Below are 16,925 nucleotides of genomic sequence, written 5' to 3'. Positions count from 1 at the left end.
GCTATGAATCAGTTCCAACTCGATGGCACCTGACAACAACAACAACAACAATCAATATTCCTAGGAATCAGCAGTTCAGAAATGACAAGACATATGGCATTAGGCAAATCTGTTTTAAAAGACCTCTTTAAAGTGTTCAAGAGCAAAGATATCACAGATAAGTTGTACCTGACTGAAGACATGGTATTTTTAATAGCCTCATAAGCATTTTAAAGATTGGATAAAGAATAAGGAAAATTGTAGAATAATTGACACATTTGAGTTATGGTGTTGGAGGAGAGGAGAGTATTAAAAGTACCAGGGATTGCCAGAAGACCAAACAAATCTGTGTTGGAAGTACAGCCACAATGCTCTTTAGAAGCCAGAATGATGAGACTTTGTCTCTCATATTTGGACATGTTATCAGGAGGGACCAGCCCATGGAGAAAGGCATCCTGCTTAGTAAAGTGCAGCGTCAATGCCAAAGAGGAAGACCCCCCAACATGAGATGGATTGGCACAGAGGCAGTGGCAATGAGCTCAGACTTAACAATTGTGAGGATGGTGCAGGACTGGGAAGTGTTTGGTTCTGTTGTGCCTAGGGTCACTATGAGTCAGAACAGATTTGTGGGTTAATGTGCTGGACTGCAAGGTCGGTAGTTGAAGCTCATCAGCCGCTCCTCGGAAACCCTATACAGGGTTGCTATGAGTCAGTACCAACTCAATGGTATTTAACAACAACAACAATTGTACCTGTAAGAAATCTATTAGAGAAGAGTTCACTGAGTTGCTGGGTATATAAACAAAGTTGTTGCTAATTTCAAGCTATCCCACCTGTGGCATTTGAAACAAAATGAAACATTTGTAGGTGCTGTGAGTCAGCATTCTCAGTTGAGTCGTCTGTACTTTTTAGTCAACAGAAATACCCATTCTTGTTCTGACTGACTGAGAAAACAAGCAAAGGAATGCAGAAATTGAAGACAGTATTTTTTAGATAGTGATTAAAAATCTCAAAATACAAGTAATTTTTTGGAAAGATGATAAAAATTATTGCCTTTGCAGTATATAGGGTGGAGGTGGGAAAAGTAAGGAAAGGGATATTTTTGTTGTTTTTTTCATGATGGATGCAATACCTGCTTCTTAGTCAAATCAACAGTGGCTGCCACAAAGTGGAATCCCAGTCATGAGGATTATGTGTGTGTTAGAGTAGAATTGTGTTTGATGGGGTTAATTTTTCAGAAATGGACCTCCATTTCTTTCTTCCCAGGTGCCTCTGGTTGGATTGAAAGAGTAACCTTTTTGTTAACAACGGAATGTGTCAATCCATTAACCTTTTCATCTCGCAGTGATTCCAAACGTTCCTTGGTATTTCTACATCCTGATGTGGCACTGTAGGATACGCAGTGGACTGCTAATCACAAGATCAGCAGCTCAAATCCACCAGCCGCTCTTCAGAAATCCTATATACAGCGTCGCTATAGGTTGGAACAGATTCGACGGCACTTAACAACAATAACAAACTAACCTTGCAGTAGATTGGTGGTGGTTATGTGTTGTCGAGTCGGTTCCGACTCATAGCGACCCTGTACAGGGTTTCTGAGGCTATAAATCTTTACGGGAGCAGAAAGCCTCATCTTTCTCCTGCGGAACCGCTGGTAGTTTCGAACTACTAACCTTGAGGTTCGCAGCCTGATTCCTAAACACTACGTTACCAGAGCTCCTTTGCAGTATATCAGTTGACTACAATTTGATTACCATTTTGAGGATAAGGAATCGGAGTTGCATGGTGCCTGACTAAATTGACTCAAGTTGGCATTTGAACCCATGAAGTTGATTGGTGAAATGTCCTAAAGACTAAAGACAATGAATGGAAGCCCAAAGCTCCCTACAAAGAAAATCTTGGCTTGCGCATTTGGGGTTCCTCAACCTGATGGCGCTGTAGGATAGGCACTGGACTGTTAGCAGCAAGGTCTGTAGTTCAAATTCAGCAGCGGCTCCTGGGAAACTCTATACAGGGCAGCTATGAGTTCGCACCTACTCAAAGGCACTTAACAACCAACACTACCACATAGACAGGCGGCTTAGCCTAGGCTCCTCGCACGAGGGCGCTGTTGGCATGTGGTGTGAAGTCTGGGCAGCGTGCACCCTAGTCAAAGAACCTTGGCAGAGGACAGCAGGTGTCATCAGGCTGTGGCAGCAAGTGCAAGGTGGGCTGCTGGCCACAGAGAGGTGGTGTAGCAGGTGGAGTTGGTAGGGGGGCTTTGAAGCAACGCTTGGGACAGGGACCCAGGGGCGGCGTACGCTGTGAAGTGCATAAGAAGTGTCGGATCGCTGCCGCTCTGAGGTCTGGGAAGTTGCACGAGTCCTGGCAGTGAGATGGCTGGGCAGCGGTGAAGCCCACAGCAGGGACCATGCGGGGCAATGGCAGCGTGCTGCTCAACACCTCTCAGCCGGCGCTGGGCGCAGAGGAGGACTCGCGCCCGCGGCCCTCGTGGCTAGCCTCCACTCTCGCCTTCATCCTCATCTTCACCATCGTGGTGGACATCCTGGGCAACCTCCTGGTCATCCTGTCTGTGTATCGGAACAAGAAGCTGAGGAACGCAGGTAGGGGCTCTGGGGCCTCATGGGCTGAGCCAGCAGCCCGTAAGTTTTGCCCGACATCACTGTGGACTTCCCTGGGCAACTTTCAGGAACACAGTACCTTCAACTCTCAAAGGACTTTTGCTAAGAAAGTTCAGTTCTTGTTCTTTCAATCTGGGACTTTGGCAAATACAGAGTGCAGGCTGTCTGTATACTTTTCCTTTAGCTTGCCCATGGAAAGTGTCTTTTCACAACAATCGAGAGTCTTCATTCAGTCCCTAAGTGTTGAGAAACTGTGCTGTCTTCACTTTATTGGGAGGGCAGAACTCCACCCAATAGTTACCAGTTCTGAGTTTTATTGAAATGAGGGGCACCCTGTACAGGTTGCAGAAAATTACTTAATAAACTCTTTCAAATTAGATGAAGGAATTTATCAATTTCTTAGTTTTAATAAGAATTATTAAAATAGTTTTTCCCAACTTTACTACAGTACAATAAAAACTGGCAATATTATACAGCAATGATTGTAATTTTGATGTCAGCAGTAGTTTTCAGTAATTAGCCTCCACTTCAAAAGAAGCCATATGTTACTAAATACGTCTCTAAGGTGACAGACAGTTACTCTTCTAAGTGGAACAAATTTACATTTTTAAACAGAAATTGTTGTGGTAAAAAGTATATTTACATGTAACATATTACAAAAGCTATTTTTGCCCTTGAGTTAAACTTGTTTTTTCCTCCAAACAATAGAATAAAACTGGTTTATCTCCAGTAGGAACCTGAAGATGGTTTGTCTATAGAAAGGTGTTCTTTCAGACCTGTAAATGATGATCAGGAGTTTGGTTCTCTGAATATTCCCTTCTATTAGTTGCAGGCAAAACCTTTGGAGAAGAAAAACGAACCTTGCACTTGCTTGTTTGCCAAAAGTGTGATTTTTGTTCTAACCAGGGAGCTGATAGCATTAGCTTTGTTTAGTTTAGGTGGGCTTCCCCACCACCTTTCCTTATTGCTGTCAAGTGGCACCCAGTTGGTTCTAATGTATAGCAGCTCTATGTACAGGGTTTCCAAGAAACAGTTGGTGAGTTTGAACCGCTAACCTTGTGGTTAGCAGTCCAGTGCTTATCCTACAATGCCACACCAGGACTTCCCCCCTTTTCCCACTACTTGGGAAATGCATAGTTTAAGAATGAGTTAATAAGCACCTGAGAACATGAACTGAATTTGAATAATCTCACTTCATAGATGATGGACTTAAAACTAGAGGAATTCTTGCCTTTTCAAGAAGAGACGTTTTCCTTCCAAACAATAAAAGTAGCTTTCTATGACTCAAACGTGGTTCTGAGGACTTCATCTGTGATGCCAGAGTGAACCTTCTGGCTAACCCTGTAATAAGTAGCATTACTGTCTCCATTTTACAGAAGAACTGAGGACACAGCTTAGTCGAGCGCTGTGCATGGCGGGGCAAGTCTCCTTCCAGGAGTTTGCCTCCAGAGCTCACTCGGCTTCATTGCCAGAAACAACTGCAGCACTCGTGAAGTTTGAATCCTGCAGAAGCTCTTGTTTAAAAATAGTTCACATGCCTGCAAAAACTGCGCTGCTTGTATTTTATGGGGATCCCTTATGGAAAGCACTTCTTTTTTTCACACTAATTTGTACTTTGTTCATTTGCTAAATAACTTTGGGATTGTGCAATCTATAATATACAACATTCCCGTAGCTGCATTAGGATAAATTCAATGAGCTTCAATCTGTTCAGCCTTTGAACATTCTAATTTTTATAACTAGGGCTTTTTGTTAAGATGTACCACTGTTGCAATTCAGACCATTTGCAGCTTTCTAGAATAGATGGTAAAGTCCTGGTGTGGCACTGTGGGATATTGCAGCTGGACTACAAGGTCGATTTGAACTGCAGGGTCGGCAGTTTAAATTCACCAACTGTTCTCGGAAACCCTATACAGGTTCGCTTTCAGTCAGAATTGACTCGAAGTCACTTAACAACAACAACAGAATACATGGTAATTTGAAACAGTGATTGAGACAGCCATTTCAAATATGAGTTTTGGGGTGCTTATTGGGAATTCTTTGGGAGGGCAGTGGTTCCAGACGATAAGCATTGGACTGTGAACTACAAGGTTCACAGTTTAAGCCCACAAGCCACTCCAGAGGAGAAAGATGAGCCTTTATGCTTCCATAAAGATTTATAGTCTCAGAAACCCTATACAGAGTTGCTATGAGTTGGAACAGACTCGACGGTACTTAACAACAACAGCAATTGAAAATTCTTATTACTTGTGTTCTTTTTGGCGTTGAAAATTGGAAAATGTTAAAAGAAAATGCAAGTGACAAAAACACAAAGACATCTAAGCTTTGAACTGGTACTTCTGACAATCTCATATAATTGCATGGTCATTGATCCCTTTTCCATCTTTACCTCTTAAAGGGATTATGTTGATATTTGACTTCCTAGAAAGGATATTGGCAGGGCACCGGCCAATCAGAACAGACACAGGTTTCAAACAAATCAGTAGGTTCTTAGGTGTTGCCAGAATGTCTTCCCCACTCCTGTCCAAATTTAGCTGCTAGACTTGAATATGTCATGTTCTTATCTTCTGAGTAAACATAATAGTAAAATAGGAGATTCATGCACTGGAACACTAAGATTATATCCTTGCCATCTTCCTTCTGACTGAGAAATCAGTGTATTGGAACTTCATTTTCTACATTTGTTAATGTAGGTCACACCTAAAGTGTTAGCCTCACTTAGCGAGATGATGCATATGAAAATATTTTGAAACGATAAAACAGATAATGCTATGTGTATTTTGTTGTTGTTGTTGTTGTTGTTTGGTACTCCTAAGAAGGATGCATTGAGTTGTGAAAAATCACTGTGTACTTTTCTTTATGTGCGTTACACTTACATAAAATCTTTACCAACACACATGTATGTATACATATATGCCTGTACATAAAGTACATATATATACAACATACTTATACATAAGTAGGAGTCCTAGTGCGGCACTGTAGAATAAGCACTCAACCACAAGGTCGGTTTGAACTGCAAGGTCGGCAGTTCAAACTCACCAGCTGCTCCCCTGAAACCTATATAGGGTCGCTATGAGTGAAAACTGGCCAGATGGCACTTAATAACAATACATAAAGTTAGAATACAACCATAATTTACCTATTCAGAATTCAATTAGCTGGCAATCAAATCTATCTGGAAATATTGTCAAAAAGTAGAAATCAGTAAAACTGGCAGACTTACCCTAGAGTTAATTTGTTGTAAGGTAACTGAGCGTTTTACTAACTGTAATGCTGGTTTCTAGGTCTAGATTGTTGTTGTTGTTAAGTGCCATTGAGTCAGTACCAACCCATAGCAACCTTATGCATGGCAAAACTAGATTATAAACTGTAAAATAGGAGGAGGATTCACAAACTTAAATAAAACATGCTGGCAAAGAGCACATATTGAAATAGACTCATAAAAAGCAAGTGTGAAAATAGGAATAAGCACATTTTGTAGACAAGTTGTGAGGTAAGAAAGCCTGCCCATGTTTACTGCTCCTGAAAATATCACCGTCCAACAATATGACCCTGAGCCATCAAGGAATGCCCCAATCAGGTAGAGAGTATTTGGCTTAGTAAGAAACTAGGGACATGAGACACTTTAAGAAATATACACAATGGAAACAACTTAATATTTAAAAAAATGGCTTGACACTGTAAAAAAGACAGTAAGTTGTTCCCCCAAAGAAACTGTGCTCTGCCCCTCAGTTATGTCCTGTTGGTTTTGGGTTTATGTTGACTACTCTCCATATTATTTTCTCTATATTGTGTGGAGTATGGAGAAAACATGGATGTTGATCCCTGGAGATCTGGATTTAAGCTGTGGATACACCAGTGCTGTTTAAAAATTCATCTTATTCCTAGACATAGCTACTTAAAAAAAGATTATTTTAAGTTGAAGTGTAAGTTATGTATAGTAAAGTTAAGAGAGTGCACCGTTTACTCATTTTTACTTGTGTATACAACCACTTAAGGAGCGTGGTAGCTCCATGCGATGAGCACTGGATTGAACCACAAGATCTGTGGTTTAAATCTGCCAACTGTTCCATGGGAGAAAGATGAGGCTTTCTGCTACCTCTAAGATTTAAAGTCTTGGAAACTTTAAACAGGGTCACTATGAGTCGGAAGCGAGCCCACAGCACTTAACAACAATACTCATTTAGCCATCATTTTTCAGAAATGATTTTAAATAAGAGAGTTGATAGATGGTGGTATTGAATAAGAATTTATGCTAAGCCTATGTAGCGTAGTGGTTACGAATCGGGCTGCAAACCGCAAGGTCAGCAGTTTGAAACTATCAGCTGCTCTGGGGGAGAAAGATGAGGCTTTCTGCTCCCATAAAGATTTATAGCCTTGGAAACCCTGTTCAGGGTCACTATGGGTTGGAACTGACTCGACAGCACTTAACAACAATAACAATGTACTGCAAACCACCAACCTGATCTCTTTCTGTATTTCTTCCATGATCTCATTGTACCTGTGTTGAACTTGACATTTGCCCTGCATCCATTGCTCAGGTAATGAAGGCTGTAGCTCAGGGCATTCTTTACCTTTTTCCTTTACATCCACCACCAATTCATTGCTACTTCAGCCTGGGTCTCATTGAATGCCTTCAAAGAAAAATGTCTTGACTGAGCCTTGGGTACCACTCTGTTCATCATTTCCCTGGCTTCTCTCTTCTCTTCCCTTTCTGTTCCTTTCCTACTCATTCTTTGCCTTCCATTTTCTCTTCCTGCCCTTTTTCCTTTATTTGTTTCTTACTCCATCAATTACCATAATTATATCCACTCTCAGTACATGTCAGACTTATATTTCTGATTCTTAATTTTCTGTTATGCACCAACCTTTAATTTATAAGCATGTTATATTGTAGAAATTCATGACACTCTCAAAAGAATATTTTATATGTTTTGTCTTTTATACTAACACAGAAAATCCTTCAAACCATCAGTGTGACTGAAATATTACTTAAAATCACAGTGTCACCTGAGATCCAGGAGCTCTTTCCTGAGTTTTGAACCCCTTTGAATCCCACGAGAATTGCACAGAGTGGTTAGAAGGAACTAGGTGGAAGCGTCTCTTATTGTCTCAGAAATGTCTGGAGATAGCTCCGAGGAAAGCAGTTAATGACAAAGGACAGATTTAATGTCAAGGCATATGGTGGAAGCAAGTGTGCTAATAAAGTTAATTATTCTTTTAAAATTCTTATTATTTTTATTCATTAATTTTGTTGGATGTATTAGTGGGGTATGTAGGTAGATGGGCATGACCTTCTCCAGTAAACCGTTCTGTACAAGTCAGGACATGTGTGTGGGGGACGTCCTGAAGGAGGAGGATGGGTGTCAGGCTGGATCGCTCTCAGATTTGTGTGAAGGCCCCCAGGGTGGAGAGTGGCTGGGAGGTTTTGGGTATTCCCTTCATCCCTGGAATAGGGAAGTTATGATTACAGGTTAGGGACCCACATCAGAATCAAGCTAGAAACTTGGGGTAGGAACCAGAAGCTCAAGAAAATACAAAATGGGGCATGGGATTGGACCAAGATGTAGTGAGGGAGAAAGGAAGGGAATAAGGTCCCTCCTACCGGGTGGCACTGGTACAGCTAAGGTAGTGGGCAAGGCAGGGTTGGTGGACCTCCTCGACAAGAAGGTATGGAAGTCATCTTGGTTGGGAAGACTGAGGTAGGGACTGAGATTTTGGTGTTGATGGGAGGCAGCAGGAGATGTGGGGTCCTCAATAACCCCCTGGATTATGGCTGTTGCAGAGAAAGGAAAGAGGATCAGAGTTGAACTTCAGAAGCTCCTCTAGACAATGCAGTGCATAAACTGAGTCTACCATATGGTGGACACACATGCTGGACATTATAGGAAAGCATGGAAGAAGGTAATAAGAATAGATTCAAGGTCTGGATTCCAGAGCTGCTTCACTGACTGGACCTGTGATTTCAGGTAAGAGTGTATTCTTTGGTCTGTTTTTCACATCAGTGAAATGATGGGGTTGGAAAAGAGCTATGAGATTTTTTCCAGTTGATATTTATGGTTATTAAAGTCACTAAAGCATCCCTGCTCCACCACTTGTCTGTAAAGTTGTCAAATCGAGGTGACTTTCATGCTGCTGTGAAGCTGGAAGCTATGCCTAAGCTAAGCTAGGCCCAAATGCCAATAGGGCCACTCATGGTGGACGGATTTCAGTGGCATTTCCAAATTAAGATAGGCTAGGAAAAATGAATAGGCAGTCTACTTCTGAGAGACTGGCCACTGAAAACTGCATGAATAGCAGAGGAACATTGTCTGATATAGAGCTGGAAGATGTACCCTCATGTTAGAGGACATACAAATAAGGCTGGGAAAGAGTTGCCTCCTCAAAGGAGAGTTGACTTTAATGACATGGATGGAACAAAACTTTCAGGACCTTCATTTCCTTATGAGGCACAACTTAAAATGACAAGAAACAGCTGCAAACATCCATTAATAATTGAATGTATGATGTATGAATCTAGGAAAATTGGAAGTCATTAAAAGGAAATGAAATACATAAAGACTGATATCTTAGGTTTTAGTGAGCTGAAATGGACTAGTTTTGTTCATTTTTAATCCAACAATTATATATTACTATGATGGAAACGACAAATTCAACAGGAATGGCACAACATTCATCATCAAAAAGAGCATTTCCAAATTGTATCTTGAAGTACAATGTTGTTTGTTACAGGATAATATCTATATACCCACAAGGACGACCAGTTAATACAACTATTATTCAAACTTATAGACAATGATGAAGAAATTCTATTCAATTCTTCAGTCTGAAATTGATCAAACCTATAATCAAGATGTATTGATAATTACTGATGTTTGGAATGTGAAAGTTGGAAACAAAGAGGAAAGATCAGTAGTTGGAAAATGTAGCTTTGATGATATTAATGATACTGGAGATCACATGATAGATTTTTTCCAAGACCAAAAATTTCTTAATTGCAAATACCTTTTTTTAAAAAATAACAACATAAATGATGACTATACATGTGGACCTCATTAGATGGAATATGTTGTTGTTTTTGTTGTTAAGTGCCATCAAGTCGGTTCCAACCTATAGTGGCCCTCTATAGGGTTTCTGAGGAGCAATTAATTGATGAGCTTGAATCATCAACCTTGCAATTCAAACAGCTTTACAGTCTGGCACATTAATACACAACACCATACCAGGACTCCATAGATGGAATATACAGGAAACAAATTGACTACATCTGTGGGAAGAGATAATTGTCAACTGAAACAAGGCTGGGGGCTGATTATGGAGCAGCCCATCAATTGTTCATATGCAAGCAGAGATTGTATTGTGCCAGAAGAAGGCACTCAAAATATAGCTGGAAGAGAACTGCCTTCTCAAAGTAGAGTTGACCATGATGACAAGGATGGAGTAAAGATTTCCAGACCTTCATTTGCTGACTGCATATAACTCAAAATGAGGAGTATCAGCTGTAAGTATCCATTTATATAATCAGAACATGGAATGTATGAAGCATGAACCCAGAATAATTGGAAGTTGTCAAAAATGAAGGGGGATTCATAAAGTTTGATATCCTAGGTATTTTTTGTCGCTAGGTGTTATCAAGTCAATTCTGACCTATAACGACCCTATGTACAACAGAATGACACACTGCCCGCTTCTGTCCCATCCTCACAATAGCTGCTAGGCTTGAGCTCATTGCTGCTACTACTGTGCTAATTCATCTTGTTGGGGCCTTCCTCTTTTTCTTGGACCCTCCACTTTACCAAGCATGATGTCCTTCTCCAGGGACTGGTCCCTCATGATAATATGTCCGAAGTATGGAAGATGAAAGGAGCTCTGGTAGCATAGTGGTTACAAGTCGGGCTGCTAACCTCAAGGTCAGCAGTTCAAAACTACCAGCCATTCCACAGGAGAAAGATGAGGCTTTCTGCGCCCCTAAAGATTTACAGCCTTGGAAACCCTATGCTGTTGTTGTTATTATTATGTGCTCTGGAGTTGGTTCTGACTCATAGCGACCCTGCATAGGGTTTCTGAGGCTGTAAATCTTTACGGGAGCAGAAAGCCTTGTCTTTCTCCTGTGGAACAGCTGGTAGTTTTGAACTGCTGACTGTACGATTAGCAGTCCGATTCATAACCACTATTTGGTCCCTATGAATCAGAACTGACTCCACGGCACATAATCACCACTACCACCATAACAGATGAAGTTTAGCCATCCTGGCTTCTACGGAGTATTCTGGTTATACTTCTTCCAACACGTGTTTGGTTTTCTGGCAGTTATAGTACCTTTAATATTCTTCTCCAACACCATAACTTAAAAGTATAAATTCTTCTATGGTCATTCTAATTCACTGTCTAACTTTCACATGAATATAAGCATATTGAAAGTACCATGGCTTGGGTCAGGCAAACTTTAGTTCTCAAACTGGTATTTTTGCTCTTGGAATCTTTACAGAGGTCTTGTGCAACATATTTGTCTAATGTAATATGTTGTTTGATTTCTTGACTGCTGCGTCCATGAGTATTGATGGCAGATCCAAGCAAAATGAAGTCTTTGACAACTTCAATCTTTTCTCCATTATCATGTGTTACTTATAGATCCAATGGTGAGGATTTTTGTTTTATTTATATTGAGGCGCAACCTCTCATGAACGCTGTGGTCTTTGATCTTCATCAGTAGGTATTTTAAGTCCTCTTCCCTTTCATTATGCAAGGTTGTATCATCTACATATTGAAAGTTGTTAATTATTCTTCCTCCAGTCCTGATGCCATGTTCTTCTTCATATAATCGAGCTTCTCAAATTATTTGCTCAGTATAAAGATTGAATAAGTATGGTGAAAGAATAAAACCTTGGCACACACCATTCCTGTTTTTAAACCATTCAGTGTCCTCTGGTTCTGTTCACATGAGTGCCATGTACAAGTTCTTCAAGACCACAATTAAATGTTCTGGAGCACTCAGTCTCTGCATTGTTGTCTGCAGCTTGTCATGATCCACACAATTGAAAGCCTTTGCATAGTCATAAAAGCTCAGGCAAACATCTTTCTGGTATTCTTTGCTTTCAGACAAGAGCCATCTGATGTTAGTTATTATATACTTAGTTCCACATCCTTATCTGAATCCTGCTTGAACCTCTGGAAGGTCTCTGTCAATGTACTGGTGTTTCCATTTTTGAATTATCTTTAGCAAAATTTTCCTTGCATGTGATATTAGTGATATTGTTCTATGATTTCCACATTATGTTAGGTCACCTTCCTTTGGAATGGGTCCAAATAGTGATTTCTTCTAATCATTTCACCAGGTAGCTGTATTACAAATTTCTTGGCATAGATGAATGAGTGCCTCCAGTATTGCATCAGTTGGTTGAAAAACTTCAATATGTACTCCATTAATTCCTGCCCAGAGCCTTGTTCTTTGCTAATATCTTCAGTGCACATTGGACTTCTTCCTTCAGTACCATCGGCTCTTGATCATATGCTACCTCTTGAAATGGTTGAATATCAACCATTTGGTACAGTGACTCTGTGTATTCCTTTCATCTTCTTTTGATGCTTTCTGCATCATTCAATATGTTGTCCATGGAATCCTTTGGTATTTCAAGAGGAGGCTTGAATTTTTTCCTCAGTTCTTTCAACTTGAGAAATGCTGCTGAATGTGTTCTTCCCTTTTGATTTTCTAACACGAGACTGTTGCGTATGTGATTATAATAGTTGGCTGGGTCATCTCAAGTTGCCCTTGGAAATATTCTGTTTAGCTCTTTTACTTACTCATGTCTTCAATTTGCTTTACATCACTAAACTGGAAAATACTACACTTCAGAGTGTCTTCTGACAGGTATTTTGGTCATTTCTTTCTTCCTTGTCTTCTTAATGACCTTTTACTTTCTTTCTGTATGATATTCTTGATGTCATCCCATAACTCTTCTGGTCTTCAGTCTTTAGTGTCTGATGCTTCAAATCAGTACTTCAGATGATCTCTAAATTCAAGTGGGATATATTCAAGGTCATATTTTGGCTCTCATGGACTTGTTTTAATTTTCTTCAGCTTCAGACTGAACTTGCATATGAGCAATTGATGGTGTGTTCCACAATTTGTCCCTGGCCTTATTTTGACTGATGATAAGAAATTTTTCCACCATCTCTTTCCACAGATGTAGTGAATTTGATTTCTGTGTGTTCCATCTTTTGAAGTTCATGTGTAGACTAGTTCTTTACATTGTTTAAAAAAAGGTATTTGCAATAATGAAATCATGGGTCTTGCAAAATTCTGTTAAGTGATCTCCAGCCTTATTTCTATCAACTAGGCCATATGTTCCAACTACGTCCTCTTTGTTGCCAACCTTTGCACTCCAATCAAGAGTAATTATAAATACATCTTGATGGCATGTTTGATCAATTTCAGACTGAAGACAATGGTTGTTGTTTTTGTTAAGTGCCATTGAGTCAGTTCTGACTCATAGTCACCCTGTATAGGGTTTCTGAGGAGCTTCTGGTCAGCTTGAACTGCCGACCTTGCAGTTCAAACGGCTTTTGCAGTCTGGAGCATTAACCCACAGCGCCACACCAGGACTTGGAAAATAATGGTAGATTTCTTCACCAATGACTTTAGTGGGTAGTGCATACATTTGAATAATAGTGGTATTAACTGGTCATTCTTGTTTGTTGTTGTTGTTAGGTGCCATTGAGTTGGTACCAATTCATAGCAATGCTATGCACAACAGAATGAAACACTGCCTTGTCCCTCACCAACCTCACAATCGTTGCTATGCCTGAGCCCATTGCTGACACCACTTTGCCAATCATCTTGTTGAGGGACCCTCCACTTTACCAAACATGATATCCTTTTCCAGCGACTAGTCCCTCTTGATAACATGTCCAAAGTATGAAAGATGAAATCTGGCCATCCTGATATTTGAAGAGCATTCTGGCTGTACTTCTTCCAACACAGATCTGTTTGTTCTTTGGCAGTACTTTTTATATTCTCCTCAAATACAATAATTCAATAGCATCATGTCTTCCTTATTCACTGTCCAAGCTTCACATGCATATGAGGGTCTTGAAAATACCATGGATTTGGCCAGTTGAAACTTAATCCTCAAACTGACATCTTTGCCCTTGAGCACTTTAAAGAAGTGTTGTGCAGCAGATTTGCCCAATGCAATACATTGTTTGATTTCTTGACCGTTGCTTCCATGAGTGTTGGTGGTTGATCTAAGCAAAATGAAATCTTTGACATCTTCAATATTATCTCCATTTATCATGATGCTATTTATTGGTATAGTAGTGAGGATTTTAGTTTTCTTTACATTGAGGTGCAACCTATACTGAAAGTTGTAGTCTTTGATCTTCAGTAAGTACTTTAAGTTCTCTTCGCTTTCAGCAAGCAAGGTTGTATCATCTGCATATTTCAGATTGTTAATGAGATTTCTTCAAATCCTTATACCACATTTTTCTTCATATAATCCATTTTCTCAGATTATGTGCTCAGCATACAGGCTGAATAAGTATGGTAAAAGAAGACAACATTGGGGCACACTTTTCCTAATTTTAAACCATTCAAGGGCTCCCTTGTTCTGTTCAAACAACTGACTCTTGGTCTATGTACAGGTTCCTCTTGAACACAATTAAGTGTTCCAGAATACTCATTTCCTACAATGTTGTCCATAGTTTATCATGATCCACACAATCAGAAGCCTTTGCACAATCAAAAAATATAGATAAACATCTTTCTGGTATTCTTTGCTTTCAGCCAAGATCCATCTAATGTCAGCAATGATATCTCTTGTTCCATGCCCTCTTCTGAATCCAGCTTGGGCCTTTGGAAGTTTTTTTTATCAATATATGGTTGCTGCCATTTTTGTATTATTGTTTGCAAAGTTTTGCTTGCATGGAATATTAATGATATTGTCCGATGATTTCTGTAGTCCACTGGTCACTTTTCTTTGGAATGGGCACAAATATTGATCTCTTCCAGTCAGTTGGTCAGGTAGCTCTCTACAAATTTATTGTCATAGACGATTGGCCACATCAGTTTGGTGATATTTTCCAAAGTTTGTAGGTGTATGGATATTATCCTATCACAGACAGCATTATACTTCAAGTTAGATCTTGAAGTACTCCTTTTGAAAATGAATGCAACACCATTCCTCTTCAACTTGCCATTCCTGGAGTAGTAAACCATATGATTGACACATTGAAAATGGCTAATAACAGTCCATTTCAGCTCATTGATACCTAGGATATTGATCTTTATGTGTTTCATTTAATTTTTAACAACTTCCAATTTTCCTATGTTCATACTTTGTACATTCCATGTCATGATTATTAATAGATGTTTGCAGCTGTTTCTCCTCATTTTGAGTTTGTACCCCACCAACAACTGAAGGTTCTGAAAGCTTTACTCATTTGCCTCAACACAGTCAACTCTACTTTGAGTAGGCAACTCTTCTCCAATCATATTTTGAGTACCTTCTAACCTGAGGGTCTCATTTTCCAGCACTCTGTTTGACAATATTCAGGTGCTATTAATAATTTTTTAAATATTCAATATTCTATTGGTCTCTGATAGTGTTTCAGTATTGTTCATAAGGTTTTCAGTAGCTAAACATTTGGTAGCTGTCCACCTCTTCATTTTTTAAGTTTGGGAAAACATGAGTGACACTGTTGGCATTCAAAATACTGGTGGCATAGTTTCTGGCAAACTGATTGATAAGTGGTGGATCCTAGGCATAACTTAGTTGAAATGTTCTGGTAATGACCAATTTGAAACTAACAATCCTATGATTTGCCATGCCAGGAACAAGAAATTGAAGAGGAATGGCATCACATTCATCTTGAATTAAAAATATTTTTTTTAAAAGAAATCCATCTTGAAATACAACAATTTCTGTGATAGGATAATATCCACATGCCTACAAGGAGGACCAGTTAATACCATTATTATTCAAATCTGTGTACCAGCCACTAAAACCAGACATGATGAAATTAAAGATTTCTATGAACTGCTTCAGTGCATAGGTGTTCAAACTTGCAATCAAGATGTATTGGTAATTCCTGGTGATTGGAATGCAAAGTTTGGACATAAAAAGGAATGATCAGGAGAGAACAAACAAGATGGTGGATCGGGTGGAAGTGCAGTAAAGGAGCTCTGCCAACTACAACACAGAATACCTGACCAAGCAGGCTCGGGGGATGGTCCCAGAACTCTGAACCACATATAAAGGAATATTTAGAAGGTTGGAAGATTTACAGCTGGGGGAATTTGTGGCAGAAGCAAGAAATCTATTGCTTTTTAGTCCTGAATGCTCGGCTGCTCCAGGAGCCGCTATCTTGGGTGAGACCAAGTGGGGGAAGGATTGGAGAGGCCACAGACACCTGGAAGAACCATGGAGATAAAGGTGTGGACATTCTTTTCTTTTGGTATCTGTTCATTGGTCCGTTGTTGTCTGCGTACCTCCATTCTGGTGACTATAGGGGTGCCTGAGCTAGTAGGCACCCCAGCCCCACCCTAGGAGGGTTCCACTACACATGTGTACAGATCTCCTCGAAATTTAAAGAGACAGTGTCCAATTAAAGCCAAATGGCCACAGCTGGCCCTGAACTGTTTACAACTAGAATAAAGGCATGAAGGGGATTGTGGAGTGGGACAAGCAGACAAAAAAGGAAATAAGCCAAAAATTAAATCCTAAATTACGTCAAAATGACCGGCAGTGGTATCTTGAAACTTCTCAGGAAGAAGAGTGAAAAGATAAGCCCATTTCCTGATCACATCTATCTGGAGGCATTCAGAAAGCATAAAAAATACCAAAATACATACCCATCTAAGTACTAAGTCCACAGACAACCCCTGAAGATGCCCCAAAAACAGAAGCAGATGACCATATCTGCACATGTCCAGAAACGAGATAAAGTGACTGAGGAAAATGAGCTGGAAGTAGACCTAAACTCCATACTGGAAGATGGGCAGGCTTTGGAAATGCCTGAGAAAGAATTCCTAAAAATGATTATAAAAGGTATCAACACACTATAAAATGCAGTTGAGAAAAATAAGGAAGAAGTCAGGAAAATGCTACAGGAACAATCAAATAAGATAGATACAACATTGGAAATAATTCAAAACCTAAAGAAAGAGGTCCAAACGATTAATAATAGAATATCAGAAATAGACAATACATTGAAAGGGCAAAGGAATAGAATTGAACAGATAGAAGCTAGAACTAGTGAGCTAGAAGATAAATCTTTCAACACTACTAAGATAGAAGAACAAATACAAAAAAGGATAAAAAAATC

General features: G+C 39.7%; 1 protein-coding gene across 1 annotated transcript in view; it reads left to right on the top strand.

Moving 5' to 3' along the window:
- Positions 1 to 2,389: 2,389 nt before the first annotated feature.
- The window catches only part of MTNR1A (melatonin receptor 1A), a 31,513-nt gene continuing 16,977 nt past the window's right edge, over positions 2,390 to 16,925 (top strand). The window contains exon 1 of the mRNA XM_006834510.1: positions 2,390 to 2,582. Coding sequence (XP_006834573.1) covers positions 2,390 to 2,582 — 193 coding nt within the window. The remainder of the gene's footprint in view (positions 2,583 to 16,925) is intronic.

The sequence above is a fragment of the Chrysochloris asiatica genome, unplaced genomic scaffold (assembly GCF_000296735.1).
Source record: "Chrysochloris asiatica unplaced genomic scaffold, ChrAsi1.0 scaffold00011, whole genome shotgun sequence".
Taxonomy (NCBI): domain Eukaryota; kingdom Metazoa; phylum Chordata; class Mammalia; order Afrosoricida; family Chrysochloridae; genus Chrysochloris; species Chrysochloris asiatica.
This window is presented reverse-complemented; position numbering and strand designations above follow the sequence as displayed.